We start from the raw sequence: 26,996 nt of genomic DNA, 5'->3' as shown, positions 1-26,996 counted from the left end.
AATATCAGCATTTGAATCCTTCCAAAAGAAATAAGAGATTATCAAATCAATTCAATCAAATGAAAATGATAGCTGTAATAAATTTAAGTAAATGGAATTATAGATACAAATCAAAATGTTGATGTTGTCATAAGGCAGTCCTGTAGCTTGGTGCCAATGGGTGGATACCATCAAGAGTATGAATTGTTTCCTTGTCTTTCGTAGCCGGCTGAAATATTCAAATTAAACAAAATCTCACCTTCAATGTAACTTAATATAACCTGAATTCAGGCAGCTAGCATTAACTCAAGCTGGAGTCTTTTATTCTTAGAGTATCCAAAACACCTTGACATCATTACCAAAACTAAACTTTAATATTAAATAATTATTGTCTTTCTCCTCCTCACCTAATAGAGCTTTTTCCCCATTAAGGATTTAAATTCTACTTTTAAAAGTCATTTGATTTTAAAGATTAGCTTTATTTGTCACATGTACTTTGAAGTATGCAGTGAACTGCCTCGTTTGCATTTATTTACTTGTTTGATCTTTATCACAGAGTGAACTTGAGTTAGGGGTACAGTCCTGAAGAAAGGTTGCAGGCTGAAATGCGGATTCATTTCCATAGCTGCTGCCTGACCTGCTGAGTTCCTCCAGCATTTTGTGTGTGTTGCTTTGTACTTTTTAAGTTCACACAGGTTTATTTATTTTGTCTCAAGGCTTTGCTAATTAACTACAGGACAGGAAAACATGGAAAGTTCAAAGTAAATTTATTGTCAAAGTACATATATGTCACCTTATACAAACCTGAGATTCATTTCTTCGAAAGCATACTCAATAAATCCAATAACCATAATAGAATGAATAAAGGGGCGCCCCAACAGGGCGGACAGCCAGTTGTCAAAAGACAACAAATTGCAAATACAAAAAGGAAGAAAAAAAAGATAAATAAATAAACAATAAATATCGAGAATATGAACTGAAGTGTCCTTGAAAATGAGTCCATTGGTTGAGGGAGCAGTTCAGTGATGGGGCAAGTGAAGTTGAGTGAAGTAATCCACTCTGGTTCAACAACTTGATGGTTGAGTGATATTAAATGTTCCTGAACCTGCTGGTGTGAGTCCTGAGGTTCCTGTACCTTCTTCCTGATAGCAGCAGTGAGAAGAGCTTCACAGTTTAAGAATTAAAAGATGGAGAGTGGCAGAATGCCTGTTTGAACCTCTTCTGCCTCTCTGTAAGATCATTGCTCAAACCTGACCTATATGGCCCCAGTTCCCTTACCACCCAAAAATATATCAAGCTCATTCTTAGGCCTTGATGGTTGCAAGGCCACTACCCATCGGAGGTGTGAGAAGTGCAGATTCTTAACCTTTATTGAAAAACCTTTCTAGCTAACTTTCTTTCTTAGAACCTGGGTTTCCCCATTTCTGGTGCACTAAACCTGTGTTGCATTTGGTGTTTTACTTACTTGTTTGGAAGTTGAGGAAAAATCTAAGAATGGCCTCTGTAGAGACAACAGCCCAGGGCAAATGTCTTTCCAGATCATCTTGCACATCACTATGGCTTTCCAGAGGCCTGAGACCATGAAACTATTACTCATCCTGTGTAAAGAACAGTATGTCTGAAAAGGCTCTAGGGTTAATTTGCCACTGTAAATAACCCACATTTTGTCGGTGGGAGGGAGAATCTGAGGCAAATTGATGGAGATATTAAGATAAGCGTAGGATTGGTATAAATATGTTCTTGATTAGTTGACATAGACTCAGTGGGCTGTAGAGACTGTTTCTATGCTCGATGACTCCATGACAATGACTTTTTGAGACTAGGCTAGTTATATCTGGGCAGCCCTCTGCCTTTTATTGCAGGGACCCCAATCTACCTTGCCTGGTCATCGGCTGCAGAAGTGATTGGAGTGCTGCCAGTGAATGGAGGTCCAGATGCCTAAGTACTGGGGAAAACATCCATTATTAATTATAGCTGAATCGGTGGCCTTTGGGAGTTCCTTGAGCATTCTGAAATCAGTTCTGGAGTCACTAGGAGAAAGTATTTGCATCTGCAAATGTCCCTTTAATTATCAATAAATGTAACAAACTAGTTTGGTGTACAGTTGTACCAGATTGACAGCTGCACATTTTCAGCCTCAATTCATGTCAGTAAGGGAGGCATTACACAATCAGTGTCGTGGATAGGTGAGCATCAGACTTGAGGGAAATAGTCATTTGCAGTGATATGAACAGCACAGAGTAGTACCAGGGTTTATTTCACAATCAGGATTATTTCACATGGAAGTGATCACTGGGTTGATCTGCTCTGGTATAAATCTGGGATGAATTGCAGCCATCATATAATTGCACTTAAAATTGTCTAGAAATTGGATGAGTTACTACAGATGTCTGCAAAGCTATGAAGTTAAAACCTAACAAGAATTCAATTTAAACATGACCAATATTTCTCAGAGTAGCAGCACTGAATACGTAGTTTTCACCATTTGAGAACATCAAGGTTCAAAGTAAGTTTATTATCAAGTACATATATGTCACTGTATACAATCCTGAGCTTCATTTGCTTGCAGACATTCATAGTAACTACAAGAATCACAATAGAATCAATGAAAGACCACACCCAACAGGGCGGACAAATGGCCAATGTACAAAGGAAAACAACAAACTGTGCAAATACAAAAAGGAAAAAAAAATCAATAAATATTGAGAATGTGACATGAAGAGTTCTTGAAAGTGAGCCCATTGGTGGTGGTAACAGTTCTGTGATGGGGCGAGTGAAGTTAACCCCTCTAATTCAAGAGCCTGATGGTTGAGGAGTAATAAATGTTCTTGAACCTGGTGATGTGGGTCCTGAGGCTCCTGTACCCTCTTCCTGATAGCAGCAGTGAGAAGAGATGGCATGGGTGGTGGGGGTCCTTGATGATGGATGCTGCTTTCCTGCAATAGTGCTCCATGTAGGTGTGCTCAATGGTGGGGAGGGTTTTACCCATGATGAACTGGGTCATATCCACGGCCATTTGTAGGATTTTCCATTCGAGGGCTTTGGTGTTTCCATTTCAGGCTGTGACACAGTCAATATACTGTCCACCACACATCTTTCAAAGTTTGTCAATGTTTTAGATGTCATGTCGAATCTTCACAAACTTCTATGGAAGTAGAGGTGCTGCCACACTTCCTTTGTAATGGTACTTAACATGCTTTGAAATAATAACACTGAGGAATTGAATGTTGCTGACTCTCTCCACCTCTGATTCCCTGATGAAGACTGGCTCACAGACCTCCCGTTTCGTCCTCCTGAAGTCAATAATCAGCTCCTTTGTCTTGCTGCCATTGAGTGAGAGGTTGTTGTGACACCACTCAGGCAGATTTTCAATCTCCCTCCTGTATGCTGATTTGTCACTACCTTTGATTTGACCAACAACAATGGTGTAGTCAGTAAACTTAAATAAGGCATTGGAGCTGGTCTTTGTCTCACAGTCATAGGCATAAAGTGAGTAAAGCAGGGGGGCTTGTGGTGCAACTCTGCTCATGGAGTCTGTAGAGGAGATGGTTTTGCCAATCTGAACTGGTTGAGGTCTCCTACCAAAGTAATCAAGAACCTAATTGCACAAGGGGATATGGAGGCCAAGATCTTGATGCTTATTGATGAGTTTTGAGGATTAGTTATTCCTATTGTTCCAATAAAAATGAATCATCAAAATTTCCCTGCCTTAAACTCTTTGCCGGTTTATGCATAGTTTTTTTGTAAAATTCTATATTTCTTTTTCCCTGTAGGTGCCTGCAAGAAAATGAATCTCAAGGTAGATAGTTCCAGTTAGTTTAGAACTAAATACTAAAAGCCAAAGAGATTACAATGCAGAGGCACTCTGTACTGGTGTGCTGCAGATAATTTTGATATGCTGTTTGTCTAAAGCGTGCTCTGTTCACATTTTGCCTCCCCTGCAGCCCATGGGATCGGAGCGGATGGAGATGCGTAAGCGGCAGACGTCGGTGCAGCAGGAGATGCCGGGTTCTGCACAGCCACAGCAGGGTGCTGGGAACCGGGGCTCCAATGCCTGCTGTTTCTGCTGGTGTTGCTGCTGTAGCTGCTCATGGTACGTTTTTCTGTCTGATTTCCCCCCGCTCCGGAGAGTGATGGAAAGTAAATAACACTATATTCCCATTACTATAGGCAGCAGCTGATAGACTCCCACGAAACATCTGCATAAACAAAATAGGCATAATCAGTCCTTTAATCAAAATGCATTTTGCATTTCTTTAGTCTAAGTGGCAAAGAAAAGCAGAATAGAATTCAGCACAGTCCTGATGGATAACCATGACAGACGGCATTGGAATTGCTCAGGACACAATGTTCAATAGGCATCATATTTATTTGTTTCCAAAAGCCATGACGATATGTAAGACTCGTTGCCTCTAGTGGCATGATCTCGGGGGTGGTGCCCCCTCCCCGGCCAAACTTTAGCACTCTTGTTTGGGTGGATGCTGTGTGTTGTGTCCCCTGAAGTAACATTCAGTCCACAATGTGCGGTTAAATGATTAAGATTTTATATTTAAGTATGGGGTTAGTAGAGAAACAAAAGAAAAGGAAAACAAATAAAAGGTGCCAATAATCTCATAAACATGTCCAGTGCACAAACGTTGGAGCTCACGGGCTACCTTTCGCTGATCCTCCTCCGCTCGTCGTTGACCTCTGGGCTCCCACACTGAGCCCAGGCCCAGCGGGTCCGGCAACCGTCTCCTCAAGCCACGTCTTCTCTCTTCATCCTCCTCGCGCCTTCTCCCCCAAGCCCATGCAAACTAACAGCTTTCACGCAGACAGAAAGAATAACATCTATCCCAATTGGTTAGCAAATGAATACAAGACCCATTAACACTAATTATAACCCAAACATGCTGCTAGAGAGGACCACTGCCTCAGCAGTTGACATTACAGAGAAGCCATTTTATTATAACACTACAGAGAAGCCATTTTAATAGCCTTAGCAAGTAACATGAAAGAAGAAACCCCTTACATATAATTTTCTGAGCTAATTTTTCCCATTCCACCCAAAGACGGAGTTATGGCACTGTCTGTTCTTTTCACGGTGCTGGCCATGTGACCAAGTGAACACAGCTATTAGAAGGACTGAGGAAGGGCAGGATGCAAACTAGCTCTCCATGATGAAGGCACAGCGTTACATACCCAACCCAACACTTCAGTCCCAGCTTTAAATTAATCAACAAAGAAGTAAGGTATGTCTCCATGTACAAACTAAAGAATATTGTTCAACCAATACTGTGTCCCTCATGCAGACATCTGACTCAGGAACTTTACTGCTTTGTAGGGTGGGTCTGATTATGGGTAACCTGATGTGCATGTTGCACTGAAACTTACACCCATCCTGTACAAAAGAAATGTTGAACACCCTACCAAATCGTTTTGCAGAAATGTCAAACTGAATGAGAAAAACATCACTGTTTACTATCAGTAAATCACATTTAATAATTAATGATACCATTAGCAAACCTACCACAAATGGACAGATTTCCTCTAAGTGCTCAAGGCCAGAGACTGCCAATCAACCAGGGCCCTCCTTTCTAAAACAAGAAAGATTTTGCTCACCCCAAAGGCTGACTCTTATCTCTGGGTTTCCCCAATGAGAATGGACATTGGGCTTCCCCAGTGAGAATGGACATTAGGCTTCTCCAGTGAGAATGAACATTGGGCCTCCCCAGTGAGAATGGACATTGGGCTTCCCCAGTGAGAATGGACATTGGGTTTCCCCAGTGAGAATGGACATTAGGTTTCCCCAGAGAGAATGAACATTGGGTTTCCCCAGTGAGAATGGACATTGGGTTTCCCCAGTGAGAATGGACATTGGGCTTCCCCAGTGAGAATGGACATTGGGCTTCACCAGTGAGAATGGACATTGGGCTTCCCCAGTGAAAATGGACATTGGGCTTCCCCAGTGAGAATGGACATTGGGCTTCCCCAATGAGAATGGACATTGGGTTTCCCCAGTGAGAATGGACATTGGGCTTCCCCAGTGAGAATGGACATTGGGCTTCCCCAGTGAGAATGGACATTGGGCTTCCCAGTGAGAATGGACATTGGGCTTTCCCAGTGAGAATGGACATTGGGCTTCCCAGTGAGAATGGACATTGGGTTTCCCCAGTGAGAATGGACATTGGGCTTCCCTAGTGAGAATGGACATTGGGTTTCCCCAGTGAGAATGGACATTGGGCTTCCCCAGTGAGAATGGACATTGGGCTTCCTCAATTAAGATGGACATTGGGTTTCCCCAGTGAGAATGGACATTGGGCTTCCCCAGTGAGAATGGACATTGGGCTTCCTCAATTAAGATGGACATTGGGTTTCCCCAGTGAGAATGGACATTGGGCTTCCCCAATTAAAATGGACATTGGGCTTCCCCAGTCAGAACCACAGCAAAATAAATGGCTGCGCTCTCCCACTAAATCTACTAATCAAATCTCAAACAAGATTAATAGAAAGCCAATACATTACATCATAGCTGTAATCCTCTCAGCCTCGAGAAAGCTACACACTTTTATGATTTGAATAGATCCTGAGCTTCCCTCCAAATTAGTCTGGTAAGTTATTCTTAAGTGTCCCTAGCTCAGGCAAGTCTGTTAATTCCTCATTGACCCACGCTCCCTTCCTTGGGGAGCAGTCCCACCTTCCCCACAATAAGTGCAATATTGGTGAATACATTCAGAATGAGAAAGGTTTAGCTTTTAAAGGAATGCAAAAGATCTTAAACACAAGCTGATTCATCACAAATCCATCACACTATCTTGACCCCTCTCCCACCAAATACACCAATTTATCTGTTGACCAATGATGACAACAACCATGAAGCAGAACATAGATCAAGAGCCAACCTGATGCACTGTTTAATAAGATTATGGCTGATTTGACCAACCCTGCGTCTTTGTCTAATCCCCATTATCGCTGATTCCCCTATCAGCCAAAACTCTATCAGGGTTTTGAATATTATTAACAACTCTACGTAAGACCACAAGATATAGGAGCAGAAGTAGGCCATTTGGCCCATTGAGTCTGCTCTGCCATTCAATCATAGGCTGATCCAATTCTTCCAGTCATCCCCACTCCCCTGCCTTCTCCCCATTCCCTTTGATGCCCTGGCTAATCAAAAATCTATCTGTCTCTGCCTTAAATGCACCCAATGACTTGGCCTCAACAGGCGCTCATGGCAAAAAATTCCACAGATTTACCACCCTCTGACTAAAGTAATTTCTCCACACCTGTGTTCAAAATGGATGTCCTTCAATCCTGAAGTCATGCCCTCTTGTCCTAGAATCCAGTACCATGGGAAATAACTTTGTCATATCTAATCTGTTCAGGCCTTTTAACATTCGGAATGTTTTTATGAGATCTCCTCTCATTCTCCTGAACTCCAGGAAATACAGCCCAAGAGCTGCCAGACATTCCTTATACAGTAACCCACTCATTCCTGGAATCATTCTCATGAATCGTCTCTGAACTGTCTTCAATATCAGTATATCCTTTCTAAAATAAGGAGCCCAAAACTGCACACAGTACTCCAAGTGTGGTCTCACAAGTGCCTTATAGAGCTTCAACATCACATCTCTGCTCTTATATTCTATACCTGTAGAAATGAATGCCAACATTGCATTCACCTTCTTCACCACCAACTCAACTTGGAGGTTAACCTTTAGGGTATCTTGCACAAAGACTCCCAAGTCCCTTTGCATCTCTATATTTTGAAATTTCTCCCCATCTAAATAATAGTCTGCCCACCAAAGTTCATTACCATATACTTTCCAACATTGTACTTCACTTCTTTGCCTATTCCCCAAACGATCTCTCTGCAGGCTCTCTGTTTTCTCAACACTACCCACTCCTCCACCTATCTTTGTATCATCGGCAAATTTAGCCACAAATGCATTAATCCCATAATCCAAATCATTGACATACATCATAAAAAGCAGCAGTCCCAACACCGACCCCTGTGGAACTCCACTGGTAACTGGCAGCCAGCCAGAATAGGATCCCTTTATTCCCACTCTCTGTTTTCTGCCCATCAGCCAATGCTCCACCCATGCTAGTAACTCCCCTGGGCTCTTATCTTGCTAAACAACCTCACATGCATCACCTTGTCAAAGGCCTTCTGAAAATCCAAGTACACCACAGCTACTGCATCTCCTTTGTGTCTAACCTGCTTGTAATTTCCTCAAAAAATCTCAGTAGGTTAGTCAGGCAGGATTTTCCTTTTAGGAAACCATGCTGGCTTTGGCCATTTTGTCATGTGCCTCCAGGTGCTCCGTAATCTCACCCCTAGCAATTGATTCCAACAACTTCCCAATCACTGATGTCAGGCTAACAGGTCTGTAGTTTCCCTTCTGCTGCCTCTCACCCTTCTTAAATAGTGGAGTAACATTTGCAATTTTCCAGTCATCCGGTAGAATGTCAGAATCTATTGATTCTTGAAAGATCATTGTTAATGCCTCCGCAATCTCTCCAAGCTCTCTGGACAAAGAATTTCAAAGATGAATGATTTTTATATTTAATGTTCTTCCTCATCTCAGTCTTATCTCTAACCTGAAACCATACCTCCTATACTAATGCTAAAAAAATTGCTGGAGAATCTCAGTGGGTCAGGCTAGGTCTTGCCCTAAAATGCCAACTGTCCATTTCTAGTAGACAATTGATACAGAGTGTCTAAGCATGTGGCACGCACATCAGCAGAAACAATAGTCGAAATAAAGGGTCGTGACCCGGACAGTCAGATGTCCGTTGGCTGCAGGGATTATGCATGTGAATGTTGGGTGCTGTCCCTCCTTCTCTGATCCCGCATGTTGGAAAAAAAAGCTAGAGAAACTGAAGCGAGGCAATTAATGCCATTAATAAGAACGATATAGGAAGGAACACAGGGATTAAGGGTCAGACTCTGGGGGATTAGCTTCAGTTTTAACATTACACTTCCTTGATCTAGATTCAACCAATGGAGACAACAGTTTCCTGTGCCAAGTCCCTAAATAATTTTTATAACATTGATTAGTTCACCATGAAGAAACTATTCTGATTTGTCATTCTCAGATCAAAAGGGGTTAACCTCATAATTCCCTGTGTTGATCACCATATGTCTTACTGTTGCTGATTCACTCAGTGGAAATCTGTCCATTTGAAACTTCCTGCTCCCATCTACTTGCCATATCTCTACATTTATTTGATTAAGATTTCAAACTAGGACTAGTCTATTTTTCCCTTCAAACTTATTCTGCCATTTAGTAAGGTCATGGCTGATCTGAGTGCAACCTTAACTCTGGATTCCCATTTATCCACGATTTCCTTTCTTCCATTAGCTTATCAAGCATCTATCTGTCCTTGTTTTACAAACTGTCAATTTTTTTTGAGGAAGAGAGTTGACTCTCTGAAACAAAACATTTACTCTTACAGTAAGTATATTGAAAGGGTGACACCCTGTTTTCAGCGGTGATGCCTGGTTTTAAGCTCTTTAGGAAACATCCTTACCACATCCACTCTTAGGATTCAATCAAGTCTCCTCTAATTCATGTAAACTTAACCTGGTACAATCCTTCCCTATTCTACATTTCTCAATAAGGTAACATATCCATGCAAGATATTAGTCCTGTAAGCATTCTCTGAACTAAACTGAACATTTTAATACCCTTCCTTAAATAAAGACACAGTGTTGTACACATTAATCTAGATGTGGTCTCATCTGGGTCATTAAAATATATCTGATAAACAGGTTAGGCTGCAGTTCAACTACTTATGGGACACCAATTTTCATTTCCTCCATATCAGAAATGTAATTATTCTTATGCATCTTCAACTGCTCAATTATTGACTCTTTCTCAAGGTTCCTTGCTTTGTACTCTCATTTCTCTTACTAATCCTTAATGTAGAGGCAATATTCATAGGCACAGATTTGTATGCAATTTTTGTGATCTATTGCACTAATCCATTATTGGAATAGAATCATAGAGTCACAGTGCACTACAGCACATAAATGGGCACTTCACCCATCTAGTCTGTGTCAAGCTGTTTTCTGCCTAATCCCATTGACCCATAACTGCACCATAGCCCTCCATACCCTTCCTGTCCATGTGTGTATCCAATCTTCTCTTAAATGTTGGAATCAAACCCACAACCCACACTTCCTCTAGCAACTTGTTCCACAATCTTTGAGGCAGCACAGTTAGCATTTACCATGCTAGCAGTTAGGTTCAATTCCTGCCACTAGCTGTAAAGTGTTTAGAAGTTCTCCCCATGGCCACATCTGGTTTGCTCCTCTGTTCCAAAGACGTTTGGATTAGTAACTTAATTGGTCACAAGGGTGTAATTGGGCTTGTTGGACCTGTTATCATGCTGTAACTCGCACCACCCCTCTGAGTGAAGAAGTTCCCCCTCAGATTTCTGTTAAATATCTCCCCTTTCACCCTTAACCTACAAACTCTAGTTCTAGTTTCAACCAACCTCAGTGAAAAAAATCTGCTTGAATTAACTCGATCTATACTCCTCATAATTCTGTATACTTCTATCAAACCTCCCCTCATACTTCTATGCTCCAGGGAAGGAAGTCCTAACCTATTCAATCCATCCCTATAATCCAGGTCCTTAAGTCCTGGCAACATCTGTGAAAATTTTCTCTGCACTCTTTCAATCTTATTGTTTCTTTCCTGTAGGTAGGTGTCCAGAATCTCAAAATCTGCTGTACTTAGATTCATGAAGGCCAATGTGCCAAAAGCTCTCTTTACGACACTATCTACTTGTGATGCCACTTAAATGAATTGTTGATCTGAACTCCAAGATGCCTCTGTTCTACCATTTCCTCAGTGCCCTACTATTCACTGTGCAAGTCCTAACTTGGTCTGTCCTTCCACAGTGCAACACCCCACACTTGCCTGCATTAAATTCCATCTGCCATTTTTCAGCCCATTTTCCCTGCTGGTCCCAAAAATGCTGCAAGCTTTGATAGCCTTTCTCACTGTCCACTGTGCCCCCCAGTCTTGGTGTCAACTGCAAATTTGCTGATCCAGTTTACCACATTGTCATCCATGTTGTTAATATTAATAACAAACAATAACGGAAGCAACACTGATCGCTATATCCTAGGCTTCCCTCTGCTACCAAATTGACTTCTCCTGTGAACCCAATTATCAAGTACAATCCTGAATGCCAAATGACTAAACATCTTGACCTGCCTACCATGTGGATCTTTGGCAAAAGCCTTGCAAAAGTCCACTTAGACAACATCCGTTGACTTTCCTTCATCAACTCTCCTGGTAACCTCCTCAAAGAAACTTTATAGGATTATTTCAGAATCAGGTTGAATATCACTGACGCGTGTCATGAAATTTGTTGTTTTAAGGCAGCAATACATTGCAATGCATAATAATTTAAAAAACTATAAATTATAGTAAGAAATATATATATAAATTTTAAAATTAAGTAAGTAGTGCAAAAAGAGAACAAAAAAAGAGGAAAAATATATTGTGTTAGTGTTCATGGGTTCATTATCTATTCAGAAACCTGATGGCGGAGGGGAAGAAACGATTCCTGAAACTTTGAGTTTGTGTCTTCAGAGTCCTGTACCTCCTCTTTGATGGTAGCAGTGAGAAGTGAGGATATCCTGAGTGATAGTTAGCTAAAACACACTTTTCAAAAATTCATGCACTTTCTTTGATCAATTGTTTTAGTCCAAATCATTTAGCACTACCCCCAGGATTGATTGAAACCAACCAATCAGTATATACCTGATTCTCTTCACACATCCTTCTTAAATCATAGTGATAGTTCTAACTTCCTAACCAAAGAAAGAAATCCTGCATCTTAAGGGCTTTGAAAAATTAGGATAATTAATGTATTTGTAATTTCCTCGCCATCCTGGGATCATGTTTCAGATGTTGAGTTTTAAGTCTCATTATTTTCATCATTTTTCGTACTGCTGTCATTGCATTTTCTCATAAGTACTGTGTAATTAAAATGTATATCAGCATTGTAAGTTAATTTTGTGAACTTTTCAATAAAAAGCACTCCTGGCAAATAAAAATAAATTGGCATTTTATCTACTTCACAAAATTATCTCTTTGATTGTAAAATTGGTTGATCAAGGTATCTGAAAAGGATACTCAAATGCTAAGCTATGCGGGTGAAATTAGACAATAATGTTTGAATATATTTGGCTCCAAAATCACAAAGCAATTCAACATCAATGGTTACACTAGGATTCTATCTCCTCACGATATCTGTTGGTCATCACTTGAGGTTTATCTGAACCACCCATCAGTCCAACACCTGCTGTGTGGTCTGCTATGGTGACTGGATTGTCCCTTTTGGTTCTATTTGTAATAAACTGATAATTCTAGTTTAGGTAAGTGAACCTGGATGATCTCCTTTTTGCAGGAAATATGATCTCACTACAATTGTATTTCCACCAGATAAAGGGATATACTTACTGTATGAGCCAACATTGCTCTTCCAGGCTTCCATGCGGAAGGAAATCCTGATGTGGAAATTTTGCCCTATCACAATTTCTTTCTCCATGGCTTGGGCTGAAAGCCCCTGTCCAAGGCAAAGCCATTTGGAAACTGCTGGGGAGAATCTCAGCTTGGTTTGCAACACTGTGAAGAAACTGAGTTGGGTTCATACTAGAATTTCAGGCCCAATAGATACTTTTCATTATTAGCTTTATAAAGTTGGCTGAAGGACGGATAAACCGTGAAAAATGGAAAAGAGCATTCATTTGCTTGGGTCCACAGTTCAGTTGGAAGGTAAATAACATGGACTAATTGTGCCATTTTCACATTGTAAGTTCTGTCTAATACCATGCAATTAAAGTTTCTAAAATAACATCTATCTCCTGTTCATTTCATTCAGCCTAACTCATTCTCTTGCAAACTAGGAAGGCACACTATTGCTTCATAACAACACCAGCTGCTATCTGCTCATTGCTGTGGTGTGTAGAGAACCCTCTACATTTTTAATCACAATATTCTGTCTGCTTCCCGTGAAGCTTCTTCACAAGCCATGTAACAGGAAATGCTGCTGTTCACAAGCTCCTTTTCATGTTTCTGCCTTGGGGTTTACATTTCATTGTGCTTTGCATACATTTATTTTTATTACATAAAACTTTTAAGGATTTTTGCACCAACTTAAAATTATTTTTCTTCACATTGCTTGAATGAATGAATGATTCTTAATTTGAACTTAGAAACTGAATGTATTCTCCATGCTTAAGGAGAATACTAATGAGTGGTAGAGATAAGGTATACCACAGGAAACATTCTCGCAGTAAACAGATCAGGAGGATTACACATATTAGGGGTCAACAAATCAGTAGGATGACACCTGTTTGAGAAATGGTGGAAGAAATGCGAGAGGAATATGGGAGGCATTGTTTTCACCCATAGGGTGGTAAGGTCGTAAAAACATCACAAAAAATACCTTTTCTGAGGAAAAATTGTGTTAAATTATTGCCACAAGGGGTAAGCAATGATGAGGCGAGCTCGGGGGATGAATCGATGCAGATGCAGGTCTGATGCCGGTACAGCTGGCCCAGAAATGAGGTTGGATTGCTCTGGGAGCCAAAAGAATAGAGGGCCTGGGCAGACAAGTTCTGATGCTTGTTCAACTGGCCTGGGTGCGAGATTGGATCAATCTGGGCGCTGAGCTGGTTTGAAGAGCTTGAGCGCGGCTTCAGGCTGGGCGACGAAATCTGGACCCGGAGCAAGTTGCTGGGCAGTGTGATCTGGCCCTAGGACCTTTCACAGCAGTGGTGCCTGGACCTAGTGCAAGGTGCCTTTCGCAGGTGGTGCCCAGGTCCTCGTGTGTGGTACAATGCACAGCTTAGACAAATTAATCGCTGTCCCAGATCGGAGACGAGAGCTGATTTAGCCCACTGTCTGCGATCTTCACTCCTCTCCTCTCAAAAGGCCGAAGCCTTTTGTTGTTCTGTTGTTGGGTTAATTTAAACACCAGTCCAGATAGACTGGAAGGATGGGTGTCAGTCGGGGTGAATGCTGATTTCACTCGTTCTCCTCAATGGTCATCTGCATGGCACTGAGGTTGTAAAGACTGCCCCGGCTGCTGTGCTCCATGCCTGCTAATATGGTGAATTGATAAGCGAGGCTTTGGGCCTACTCTAGGCTGCTAGAAGTTCACAGACATCCCATTCCTCTCCCGGAAGTTCCGGGAGTCTCCTGCATATTAATAATGTCTCCCTGATGACCACAAATTATATACAATATCCCAGAAATCAATTTTTTTTTAGAGTGAGCGAGAGAGAGAGAGAGAGTGACAGATGTAGCAAGAGAGTGACAGAGAGAGCATCCTGATTGGTCTCTCTTTGTGCTAAGTAGTCCTATCAGTTTTCTCTGTGGGCGGGCTTTACAGTCGACCTCTCTCTCTCTTTCATTGTCCATCAGTTCAGTTTAGTGTTCTGCTGCACCATGGCAGAGTGTTCCAAAAAAAGAAAATATAAAATGTACTTCACCCCAGACTACACTAAAGTGTACCCCTGCCTAATAGGGGTCAAAAATAATGACAGTATTGCTTGCTGCACTGTTTGCAACAGTGACTTTTCTATTGCCCATGGTGGGTTAAATAACTGTAAAAGACATGTTGAGGTGAGTTTAACAGGTGTCATTCATTCATTAGCATAGCTTATGTTATTTAAACTAGCTGGCTAGCTGCTAAGGAGCTACTCCATTGATGTCCTACTTGATGAGGCCAAAATCCCTGTAGACTCCCAAAATGCTCAAATCTGCCAAGCATGCCACATCACAGTACAAGGAAAGTTTGCAAAAGAAATAGAAAAGCTATTTGCATTAGCATTTAGCAATTTGTGAGTGTGTGTGTGTGTGTGTAAATAGTTTTAATATGTGATCAGATAAAGTGTTGTGTCCTTTCATAATCAAATGTCCTGTATACATACACCCTTGGAGGTCAATGGGGGGGGGGGATATGGGATTGCGGGGGGTGGGGTGGTGGTGCTACTTCCCTGAAATAAGTTTTTCCAGGGTGGGATGTCTGGGTTCAAATCTGAGGACTCACTTTTGGTTCAGAATGCTGTTGTTTGCTCCGATTGTTTGCATGATTTGTTTTCTTCTTTCTCTTGCACATCGAGTGTTGGTCTTTATTTTTTTTAATTGGGTTTTTACGGGTTTCTTGCTTTATGGCTACCGGTGAGCAAGCAAATCTCAAGATTGTATGATACCTATATCCTTTGATAATAAATGCACTTGAACTTCAACTTGAAGTGAGTTCACTGCCCAGAAGTAGGGTTAAAGAAGGGTGCAAAGTCTCTAGATGAGCTCTTTAAATGCTTAGGCACATGATCCAAGTTCTGGGGAATGTAACTGGTGCAGACTGTTAACCTGTGGTTGGTGCGAATGTGGTGGGCCATATGGTCAATTTCTATGCTTTACATCTCTATGGCTCCATAACTATAATTGCCTGAGTTTCCAGACTCAGAGTTTTGCAGATCTTCTTATGACTGTTACAATCTCCAGTGTAAAAGCATAGAAAAGGCTTGGAACATTAGAAAGCTTCCTAAAGAAACCTTCCTCCCACATTCCAAAGGTGTACTGGTTAGTAGGTTAATTGTTCATTGTAAATTGTCCTGTGATTAGGCTAGGGGTAAACAGCTGGGTTGCTGGGTGATGTGGCTCATTGGGCTGGAAAGGCGCGCTCTGTGCTGTATCTCTAAATAAATAAATGCTACTTGTCTTGTGTAGTATGAATGAATAATCCTACTGCTTGCTTTGCCAATTTGTAATATTAAATAGAGCAAAAAATCAAACTTGCTCAAAGTCACACAGTTGCAAATATGCAAGTTATGCTAACTATATTAATAGAAATATATCTTTATGTTTACCTATTTCTAATGGCTACAGTCTAAATAAGTTTTTAAAAATCTAAGAATTTTTTTTACACCTACTAATGTGAAAAATCAAGGTTTACAGTTTTGTACTGCAAGGAATATGTAAATGCAGTTCCATCACAGTAGTGAGAAGGCCTTATTTCTTGTTTTCTACAAGTTCCATCACATTTGTCAGTATTTTGTTGGACATTGTTTTCAGTTAAATACTTTGATTTATATTTTGTTATTACTATTTGAAAATTGATTGTAGAGGGAGATTGCTGCACATAGAGTGAACAGGACATGTCAGGCCTGAAATAAATTTGATAAAGTCTGGAGTAAAAGAGGCAAAACTGAGAGTAAAAGGAAGAAAGGTATTGCACAATATTATAACAACAAAAAAAAACAAAGCTTTGCCATTATCTGTAAAGAAACTGGCAGGATTGATAGCTCACTCCCATGTGGGTGTTAAATAGCAAGAAACATCAACAGTTCTGTCCTCTATTTTCTAAAAGATACCTAAAAGCCACCCAAGGATAAAATAGATAGTGTGGTGAACTACATATACCTGTCTGGACACGCCCCTCTGCTGACTGCTCCTGTGGCTCCTCCCACAGATCCCTGTATAAAGGTGATTGGAGGCACTGCTCCTCCCTCAGTCTCCAGGATGTTGTGTGGTGGTCTCTTGCTGCTAATCGTGGTCTCTTGCAGCTAATAAAAGCTTATCGTTTGCCTCCCGTCTCCGAGAGTTATTGATGGTGCATCAGATACCTAAACAAATACTATCAAGTTCCATGCACTGTACTCCAATGAATGAATGCATATGCAGTTGTAAATTCCAAATATCACATCTTAATATTATTTCAATCAACAAACTATTCTGTGGTAGTAAATTTAGAAAGAGTTGTTAAGCTTTTCTATCCAGTTTTCCATTTCAGCTTGCTCCCTGTACATTGGAATCAAACCACCATAGTGGGTTGAAGGTTAGTATTACTTAGGAGAAATGTAACTAAGTATTGTATAATATACATAAATTTCATTACTAAATGCTAAACCAAAGAAAATAACTGTAATAAAAAGTGAATATACTCTTGTACACCTTGTACCTTTGAAGTAATGTATATAAATAGAATAGAATTTTAAGTACATTATTATTAAATTTCTGCTGTTTATAGCAATATTTATGCTAGATATTTATTTATCAATATAAACACTAAAACAACATTGGGATACGGTAATTTTGCTATTTATTTTCCTGGAGAGGAACTTGTAAGGTTACAGAAAAAGTCAATATAAAATCAAAATTATATCCATATAATTAGATGTAAACCTCATATAATCATCAATACAGTATTTCCATTTGTCTTAGTATCTTCTGCCTCCATTTACTGTGGTATAAGTCAAGCACTGTGCTTTCTACAAGCATCCTACTTGACTTCCATTAGACTCGGTAGGTTTATCTATAAAATTCTATTATATTTCTTTTATTTTCTGTAAATGCCTGCAAGAAAATAAATCTCAAGGTAGTATATGAAAACAGACATGTATTTGACAATAAATTTACTTTGAACCTGCATCTTTGTTGTCTATCTGGATTCAGATTGCCACTTAAGATTCAGGATTTGCTGTAAGTAGATGATTGGAAGGGAGGGTTCCACTGGAAATATTGAAATTTTAATTGGCTGAGGCAGTGTTTATGTCCAGTCCACCAACAAAACATCTCTATCTGCCCAGTGGAATTTTCTGCTGTTAAAGATTTTGAAAGATGGAGAGCATCCCAGACCTGCTGTGTGTTAGCATTCTTCAAGGAAACAGTGACCCACCTTTATTGCCTTCAACAACATTGGAAAGGGTGGGATATGGTACTTAACTATTCACAACATTTTGGTTCCCTTCCTCTCCCTTTTGTCTGTTACTTAAGCTCAGCAATAACAGTACACACCCCTTTATCTTTAATGTTCTGAAGTGTTAATTCACTATCACCTAGTTATATAATTGCAAAGAATATCACTTAGTTTTGAACATTTGTCCTAATCATCATGCTAGGAGGTAATCATTATCTGCAACTATGGCACTACTCTCAGTTCAGCAGGTCTCCTTCCTTCTTGCTACGATATGTTTTAGCTTCACTTTCACAAGTAAGCACTTACCATACCCTTTTCCCTGATGATTAGATATGCATTTGAAATAATCATTCCCAAATTACCACATATTTCTGCTGGAGATATTAACTGTAACCATTTAACTGAAAATACTTTAAAATCTAAGGGCATTTGTATCTGGGGGTAATTCAGAAGGCACAATCATTTCATCCCAAAAAGGGAGAAGCATTTTAAGGGAGGATTAGACGTGGCTGACAAGGAAGTTCAAAAGCAGCTTAAAAGCAGAAGAGAAGGCATACAATATTGCAAAAATTATCAGGCAGCTAGAGGATTGAGAAGCTTTTAAAAACCAATTGAAGACAATTAGTAAGGTGATAAAAGAGGAAATATGAAGTGTTTTCAGTTATGAAAGATGTAAGGGAGAGGTAAGAGTGGACATTGAACTACTGGAAGCATAATAATAAGGAACCTAAAACATTGGCTGATGAACTGTATGAATATGCGGCATCAGTTTTCACTATTCAAGAGAGATAGGGCAGAAATGAGTGTAGTTGTTTTTTTAAGGAGAAGATGGTTGGAAAACTGAAAGGTCTTCAGGTGGATAAGTCACCTTGACTGGACGGACTACATCCCAGGGTTCTGATAGTGGAGGCATTATATAAAGAATCATTAGAACCTGGAATAGTTCCAGGGGACTGGAAAATGACAAATGTCACTCCACTCTTTAGGAAGAGAGAGAGGCAAAAGACAGGAAGTAATAGGCCAGTTAACTTGACTTCAGTGGTTGGTAAAATATTTGAGTCAACTATTGATGATGAGATTTTGGGGTACTTGAAGCCATATGATAAAATAGGCCGAATGTATTCCTTAAGGAAAAATTTTGCCTGACAAATCTGTTGGAATTCATTGAGGAATTAATAGGTAGAATAGACTAAGGAGAGTCAGTGGGTGTTTTTTTACATGGATTTTAAGAAGGCCTTTGACAAGGTGCTTCACATGAGGTTGCTAAGCATTATAAGTGTCCATGGTTTTACAGGAAAGATACTGGCATGTATAGAAGATTGGCTGACTGGCAGGAACAAAGAGTGAGGATAAAAGGAGCCTTTTCTGATTGGCTGCCAGTGACTAGTGGCATTCCACTAGGGTTGGTGTTGGAACCACTTATTTTTCATGTTATATGTCAGTTGTTTGGATTACAAAATTGATGGCTTTGGGACCAAGTTTACAGATGATACAAAAATAGATGGAGTGTTGGGTAGTGTTGAGGAAGCAAAGAGTCTGCAGAAGAAGTTAGACAGATTAGAAAAATGAACAAAAGCAGCAGATCAAATATAGTGTAGGGAAGTGTACGGTCGTGCACTTTGGTAGATGTAATAACAGTGTAGACTATTTTCTAAATGGGAAGAAAATTCAGAAATTAGAGGTGCAAAGGGACTTGTGAGATCTTGTACAGGATTTCCTAAAGTTTAATTTGCAGGTTGAATTGTTGGTAAGAAAGGCAATTACAATGTTAGCTTTCATTTCAAGAGGATTAGAATATAAAAGCGAGGATGTAATGCTGAGCCTTTACATTCAAAAGAATAATCTCAGGAATGAACGAGTTAATGTTTGAGAAGTGTTTGGTGGCTCTGGGCCTATACTTATTGGAGTTTAGAAGAATGAGTTAGGATCTCATTGAAATCAATCAAATAGGCCTCGGTAGAATGGATGTGAAGAGCATGTTTCCTATGGTCTAGGACCAGAGGGCACAAAGGACATCCCTTTAGAACAGATATGAGAAAGAACTTCTTTAGCCAGAGGTGGTGAATCTGTGCCACAGACAGCTGTGTGGGTATACTTATAGTGGAGATTGATAGGTTGCTGATTAGTAAGGGCATCAAAGGTTAACAAGAGAAGGCAGGAGAATGGAGTTAAGAGGAATAATAAATCAGCCATGATGAAATGGTGGACCAGACTCAATAGGCTAAATGGCCTAATTCAGCTCCTATGTCGAATGGTTTTATGGTCTTTAATAGAGTTCCAGAGAAAACAATCAAATTGCAAAATGTAAACAATACAGTGATGGAATATAGAAGTACTGAGTGAGAAAGTGTTGTGTGTTGAAAGAATGCAGCAAGCAAATGGATACTCAAACCAAGGGAATTCTTTTGTAATCTTGTGCAGAGGGGAGCAGGAAAGAAGTATGAGAGTTGTCATCCCAGTGGTTTACGATTACCTGGGTTGAATATTTACCCAGACATCCATGTGACACGCACACCCATGTGTTTTTGACATTTTTCTCATAGCAGTTACACATTTGAAGACGTAACCAGCTGTGTGCTCCACAATTCCTCCTTTGTCAGCATAAATTGAGCTTTTGGATGCAACCACTCACAACGCAACTGGAAGTACAATGTGCAATTTTACTGCATTTTATAGAAGACGTGCCTATCCTGAAGTGACGACTGGGCACCCACAGAACTGTCTGCAGCTACTCAATCCTTTCCAAAGTCCATACAGTGCATTCAGACTTCAAGGCTGGGTTTCATTTTCAGTGATTACCTGCTAATGCACTTGTTCAGCGATGACACTGCTGGTGAAGTTTATTACGGGAGGTACCACTATTTCAATGACTGCGAATGCCTGGTGGTTTGGAAATCACTGGAAGGAGGCCAACACAGGATCTTCAGAGGCACTGTGGCTTTAAGGGCCGATACCCTTCCCAGACAAATGTGCAGCTTCAATAAATTGAGTCTGATCCCACTGGAAGCCATATAGGTTCTGTTCTACCTCTTGGTTCAAAGAGTAAACCATCATACTACTGTTTCTATCAAAACCAGGATTATTTCTAAACTGATGGAGATCAATATTTGACCATCACATTATATGCAATGCCTCTAGCACACCAAAACAAAAGGTGAATTTCTACATCTAGGGCTTGGGCCTTGAGATGATGAAAACATGATCACAGTTAAAAAAACACAAGAAACAGGTTGAAACCAGTCAATTCTGTGAAAGTGGAAGGAATCATTTGTTATAGAAGTGGATAGTGTGGAAGGAGCCAAAGGCAGTTAATGCACTTCTTAGAGGTTAATTAAGTCAAGACCATGAGAATAAAGAAGCTGATGATCTAATGAAGGTAGCTTCTGCTTTGCAGGTATTCAGTTTCTCACTGGTTTTGTGCATTGTCAACTACATATTTCATCTCCAAATAGTTTAATCAAAGTATTTAAAAATCATAGCTTATTTGTCTGTTAGGTATCTTCCATAATTATTGAGGTACATCAGTAACAAAAATAATTTGGGTATCCATCATTGCTAAAGATAAACAATAAAATCAATTAACACTAAAATGGGTGTAATTGTAGTAGGCCTCCGTTAGTCTCGATAGACCATGGATTTGGGCCTTGGAAAATTTCCAGGGCGCAAGCCTGGGCAAGGTTTTTTTTATGGAAGACTGGCAGTTGCCCAAGCTGCAAGTCTGCCCTCTCCATGCCACCGATGTTGTCCAAGGGAAGAGCGTTAGGACCCATACAGCTTGGCACTGGTGTCATCGCACAGCAATGTATGGTTAAGTGCCTTGCTCAAAGACACACACACAGCCTCAGCCAAGGCTCGAACTAGCAACCTTCAGATCCGTCAGTTCCACGGAGGCATGGAAGGCCACATCAACATGCGTGATGAGTTGTCAGACCCATTTCCCATCAGCAACGGTGTAAAACAGGATTGTGTTTTGGCTCCTACTCTGTTTGGACTATTCTTCACTGCTGTTCTTCGGGAGGTCACATCAGATCTGAAGTCAGGGATCTTCCTACAAACGAGGGTTAATGTCGGGCTCCTCAACCTCGCAAGACTGAGAGCAGAAAGAAAAGTCAGGGACATTGTGGCACATGAGCTACGGTTTGCTGATGACTGTGCACTGGTTGCCCACTGTCTCGAAGACTTACAGGAGATCACCAGTCGCTTTGCCAGTGCAGCCAAAAGCCTCAGACTGACAATCAGCCTGAAAAAGACGGAAGTTTTGTACCAACCGGCTCCTGGCTCAAGCTACGAAGAACCAACTGCCCTCATTGATGACACTCGTCTCAATGCTGTCAACAAGTTTTTTACCTGGGCAGCACAATAACATCCTCAGCTTCTCTGGATGTGGAGATTGAGTCAAGAACCAGAAAAGCCTGTTTTGCCTTTGGTCAGCTGAAAGATCGAGTTTGGTCACAGAATATCAGGTTGGCCACCAAGTGCAAGGTATACAGCGCCGTTGTCATAACAGCCTTGCTATACGGATGTGAGACGTGGTGCCCATATCAGAGTCACTTACACCAACCTGACCAACTGCAGCAGCGTCACCTACGTTCTCTGATGAAGATCACCCTGCGAGACAAGGTCTCCAATATCGAGGTCCTCTCTCGAGCTGGAATGCCAGCAGTTACAACCTTGGTGATGTCAGCCCAACTACACGGCAGGACATGTTGTCAGAATGCCTGACGGAAGACTGCCCAAGGACATCCCAACTGTCCAGTGGTACCTGAAAACGAGGAGGCCAGTGACTACGGTACAAGGATATTCTGCACAGGAGCCTCAAGAAAGCTGACATTGCCCCATTGACATGGGAGGATCTCGCTCAAGATCGCTCACAGTGGAGGGACGCCATCAGAAAAGGTGTGGATGCTGCTGAGAACAAGCTTATAGAGGCAACAGAGGAAAGGCACAGGAAACGCCACAACAGAGCTTCTGCCCCTGCTGCCCCTCCAGGCCTCACCTGCCAAGTATGTGACAAGCACTGCCTGTCAAGGATCCGCCTGTACAGCCACTCCAGGATGCACATATCAAACCCCACTGACTGACTGAAAGGAACCATCATCATCCTATGGGATGGATAGCCAGAGAGAGAGAGAGACAGAGACCTGTCAACAAACTGTATTGAAACTATAGCAGCAACTACTGCATAGCATAAGGCAAGATCCAAAGAATGGGCTTATTACATAATATAGTGGTCTCTGTACAATATGAAAACTGAAAACTCACATGCACTCCACAGGGGGAGCCAAAGATTGGATCAGCATTTCACATCATACATCACATTAATAGAGTATTATTTAGTTAAGATATTAAGGTTAGTTTAAATGGGTTTGTTTTAGATTCTTCCATTGATAGTTAACATAGCACTGTGGTGTCATCTGTTCCATTGTGTAACACTGATGAATTTGAATGATGAATCTGTCTCAGTAACCTCTTAATATTGACAATATACTAATTACGTAACCACAATGAATAGTTAGAAATTTAGCGTATTATAAAAATGAACTTAATGATGCTTCAAATAAATTATAAATTTAATGCAGGATAAAAATTCATATGGATGAAATCCAATATACCTGTGATCCATTTCCCATTATAATTGGTTGATTATTTACTTTCAAAGTTCAAAGTATATTTATTATCAGAGTATGTACACCTTACACAACCTTGAGATTTGTTTTCGTATAGGCAGCTACAAAACAAAGAGACCCAATAGAACCCATTAAAAAAAGACTCGTCTGACACCCAGTGTGCAGGAAAAAAGTGCACAAACAATAAAAGTAAGCAAATAACATTCAGAGCTGAAGTTCACAAAAGTGAATCCACGCTGTGATGGTGGCAGGCCACAGCCCCAGTTTGGTGCAGAGATGAGTAAACCTTGCGGAGCGACGAGCTGAAGTCCAATGTAGCGTCGAAAAAAACTCCCGGAGCAGTGATGGACCGGCCCATCCCTCACCACTGGCCCGGACATCCTGACCTTTTTCGATCTGGCCTGGCACTTAAATCATTCAAAGGTTTGGTCATTCCTTGCTCCCAGACCCAGGCCCTGATGCTTTGATAAGCTCTTGGTCCGGTGCCCTGCCACCTCAGTTCGGCCCAATTCTGGATGAAGTCTGTACTTTGTAAAGAGAACATAACAAACTAGGCAGTGAATAATGTAATGAAAGAAAACTAATTTATATAGTGCAAACATGAGGAAATCTGCAGATGTTGGAAATTCAAACAGCAACACACACAAAATGCTGGTGGAACACAGCAGGCTAGGCAGCATCTATAGGGAGAAGTGCTGTCGACGTTTTGGGCCGAGACGTCGACGGCGCTTCTCCCTATAGATGCTGCCTAGCCTGCTGTGTTCCACCAGCATTTTGTGTGTGTTGTTAATTTATATAGTGTTTTCCGAAGTTGTTTTAATGGTAATAATCTGCGTGTTTTTGCTTTACTGTATTTTATGTCAGTGTTGGATAAGCAAACAATGTAACAAACTTATACACTGCAGGTTTCCAAAAATGGTACTTTAAAGTATGTGACAAGTTTATCTGTTTATGGAGATCTGGTCGAGGATCAAATGGTGGCCACAACACTGGGCAAATTCCCTGCTCTTCCTGAAATAATCTTGTGGAATCAAATCACTTCCTGGTTTTATATCAATAACAGTAGTGTTGTGGAATCTTCCAAACTGGCTATCTGAGGGTTTGGTCTTCTGTTTCATCTGAAAATCAATGCGTTAAGAAATTCATTGTACAAACGTTTGTACATTGAAATGTGCAAATAATGGCATTGTAAAGGAAACACATCAGTTTTTAACTGTGCCAGTGGCATCGGATTTTCCTGTAAGGATGTGTCTGATTTAATGACATCAGTCATAGTCATTTCCACATTATTGCAGTACACCAGCTGACACTGACCTGTGCCAGTTGACCTAGGGGATCACTTAATCTAACTCTGCTAGAAGTTGTCATGTCATTTAGAGTGTATTATTTAGAAGAATGTCAAGACCAACATGGAAATGAATATCCTGCTCTAGTCTCTCACCCTTAAAGATCTTGCTGGTAAACATGGACTCCCATATATGGGCCCAGGGAGTCTTCAGATTGGAGGGTATTCCTTGTGGCCAGGACAATGGCTTTAGATGGTAGTCCCAGTATTGCAAGGAATTGAATCACCTTATACATCAATTTAAGCAACAACAAAGCCATCACCAACAAATGCAGAACTGCACTTATACTTTACACCTTGCATTACACTCAGTTCATAAATCTAACAATCAATGCTTCACTAAGTATTCATTTGCCCCCTACATACATGAGATGGGTTGAGTGAGCTAGGTCTTTTTCTTTGGAGCAAAGGAGGATGAGGAGTGACTTGATAAAGTTGTATCAGATGATAAGAGGCATAGATTGAGTGGATAGTCAGAAACTTTTTTTCCCAGGACAGAAATATGATGGGGCATAACTTTAAGATGATTGTTGGAAAGTATGGGGGGGTGGGTTACAGGTAAGTTTTTTACATAGAGTGGTGGGTGCATGGAACTCTCTGCCAGGGTTCATGGTAGAGGCAGATGCATTAAGGACATTTATTAAACTCTTGGACAGGCAAATGGATGATAGAAACATGGAGAGCTATGTAGAAGGGAAGGGTTGATTGTAGAGTAGGTCATAAGTTTGGCACAACATTGTAGCCTGTACAGTTTTATGTTCTATATACTCATACACTACTTCAACATTCATGCATCCAACTGACACTTTACATATATCTTCAACTGACAGATACATAACAAAAACAGATTGTAATACACTCTCACTCTTCCCTTTCCCTTGCTAAAGGTGGCACGCAATCTGGAGAGGGTCCTTACTGATTAATTTACTTTGAAGAGAAGATGTTCACCATCACGGGCTAGTGGCCACAGAGCTTATGACTAAAATCAGTGAGGATGTCAACTTGCTCAGTTCTAATCCTCTTTGTTTACACCACCACTTCCTTCTAATCCTACACACTCTTCAGCTTCATAAGATTCAGATGGTTTATTGATGCTCTCTTACCTGCCCCTGAATCATACCACCATGGCATTGTGCCACTCTCAATTTAAAGAGTGCCAAGAAGTACAATTCAATCCACCCTTATCTGACAAGTTGCCAAGGACTCAGGAAGATGTTGCTATGCTTCTGCATCTGACACTGCCACCCATCTGCTCAGAACTTGGCTTTGTCTGGATGAGGGGGTAATTTAGACTCAGGACATGGAAGCACTGAGTCACTATACATGAGTAGCCAATGACAAAACTGGGGGGCGGGATTACCTTACACACCAGTTAGCTGCAAGGCCAAGTCACACACCAGTTCTGCTCCAGAGTACTGAAATGGTGATATCCATTTGGCCACCTGTTGACAGGATACCTGATGCTTATCCAGGTAGAGATGCTTGGGGTTCTATCCTTCTTCCTGGGAAGCCTGCATGAAATGGTTAGGAAATTGAAGAGCCCAGTTCCAAATATACACAAGGATGTCTGTGGACCTTGAACCCCAATCTTTTCAATATGAAAAGCTCCATGGAAAAACTTACAGCATTAGTGGTCCAAAGAAGGAAATCTCAGTTTCCATTGTAGCTGTTATTCAGAGTATTTCTGACTTCACCACCAAAGCTCATCCGTTGTGACTATGCCTCTGGATTTCATTGATGGAAGAAGCTTTGAGGGAGCTGTGGTACTCTGAGTCTCCACGACCTGAGGAGATTGAGGCGAGCAAGGCTTCCCTCCTCCCACTGTGTTCTAACCAATTTTTACAGGATCTCCATTGAGAGTGTCCTGATCAGCAACATCACCATCTGGTATGGGAGTTGCAAGGTGTCTGCCCTGAAGACCCTACAAAGGATTACGAGGGACTTCTGAGAGGATCATTGGGGCCTCTTTTCCACCCATCTGAGATTTTATCAGGAGCGGTGCACATGCAAGCCCCTTAGCATTATCAAGAAACCCTTCCATCTGTCCACAATTTCTTTGAAGCTCTACCATAGCATTAAAACAAGGATTGTGAGGGTGGGAAATAGCTTCTTTCCCCAGGCTGTGGGACTACTGAACTCCCTTCCATCACCCAAGTCTCATCACATATGAAATGCCAGTAGCATTATACTGTTTACTTTTTAACTTGTTTTATAAATGTACCTTGTGCTGAATATCAATCTTTGTTTACGTTTTATTTAATTTAGAGATACAGCACGGAAAAGGCCTTTCTAGCCCTTTGAACCTGGCCACCAGCAACCCCTGATTTAAC

General features: G+C 40.9%; 1 protein-coding gene across 7 annotated transcripts in view; it reads left to right on the top strand.

Annotated features, from left to right (window-relative positions):
• rgs20 (regulator of G protein signaling 20) overlaps positions 1-26,996 on the top strand; it is a 212,746-nt gene that overhangs the window by 164,405 nt on the left and 21,345 nt on the right. For 6 of the 7 annotated variants that reach the window (XM_073042342.1, XM_073042333.1, XM_073042352.1 and 3 more), the window contains exon 2: positions 3,924-4,072. In XM_073042342.1, coding sequence (XP_072898443.1) covers positions 3,924-4,072 — 149 coding nt within the window. Of the gene's footprint in view, positions 1-3,923; positions 4,073-5,133; positions 5,211-26,996 lie in introns of those variants that run through there. The other variant, XM_073042388.1, reaches the window with a different exon arrangement.

This window comes from Hemitrygon akajei, chromosome 1 (assembly GCF_048418815.1).
Source record: "Hemitrygon akajei chromosome 1, sHemAka1.3, whole genome shotgun sequence".
Classification (NCBI taxonomy): Eukaryota; Metazoa; Chordata; class Chondrichthyes; order Myliobatiformes; family Dasyatidae; genus Hemitrygon; species Hemitrygon akajei.
Note: the sequence above shows the minus strand (reverse complement) of the source record. Positions and strands in the feature narration are given on the sequence as shown.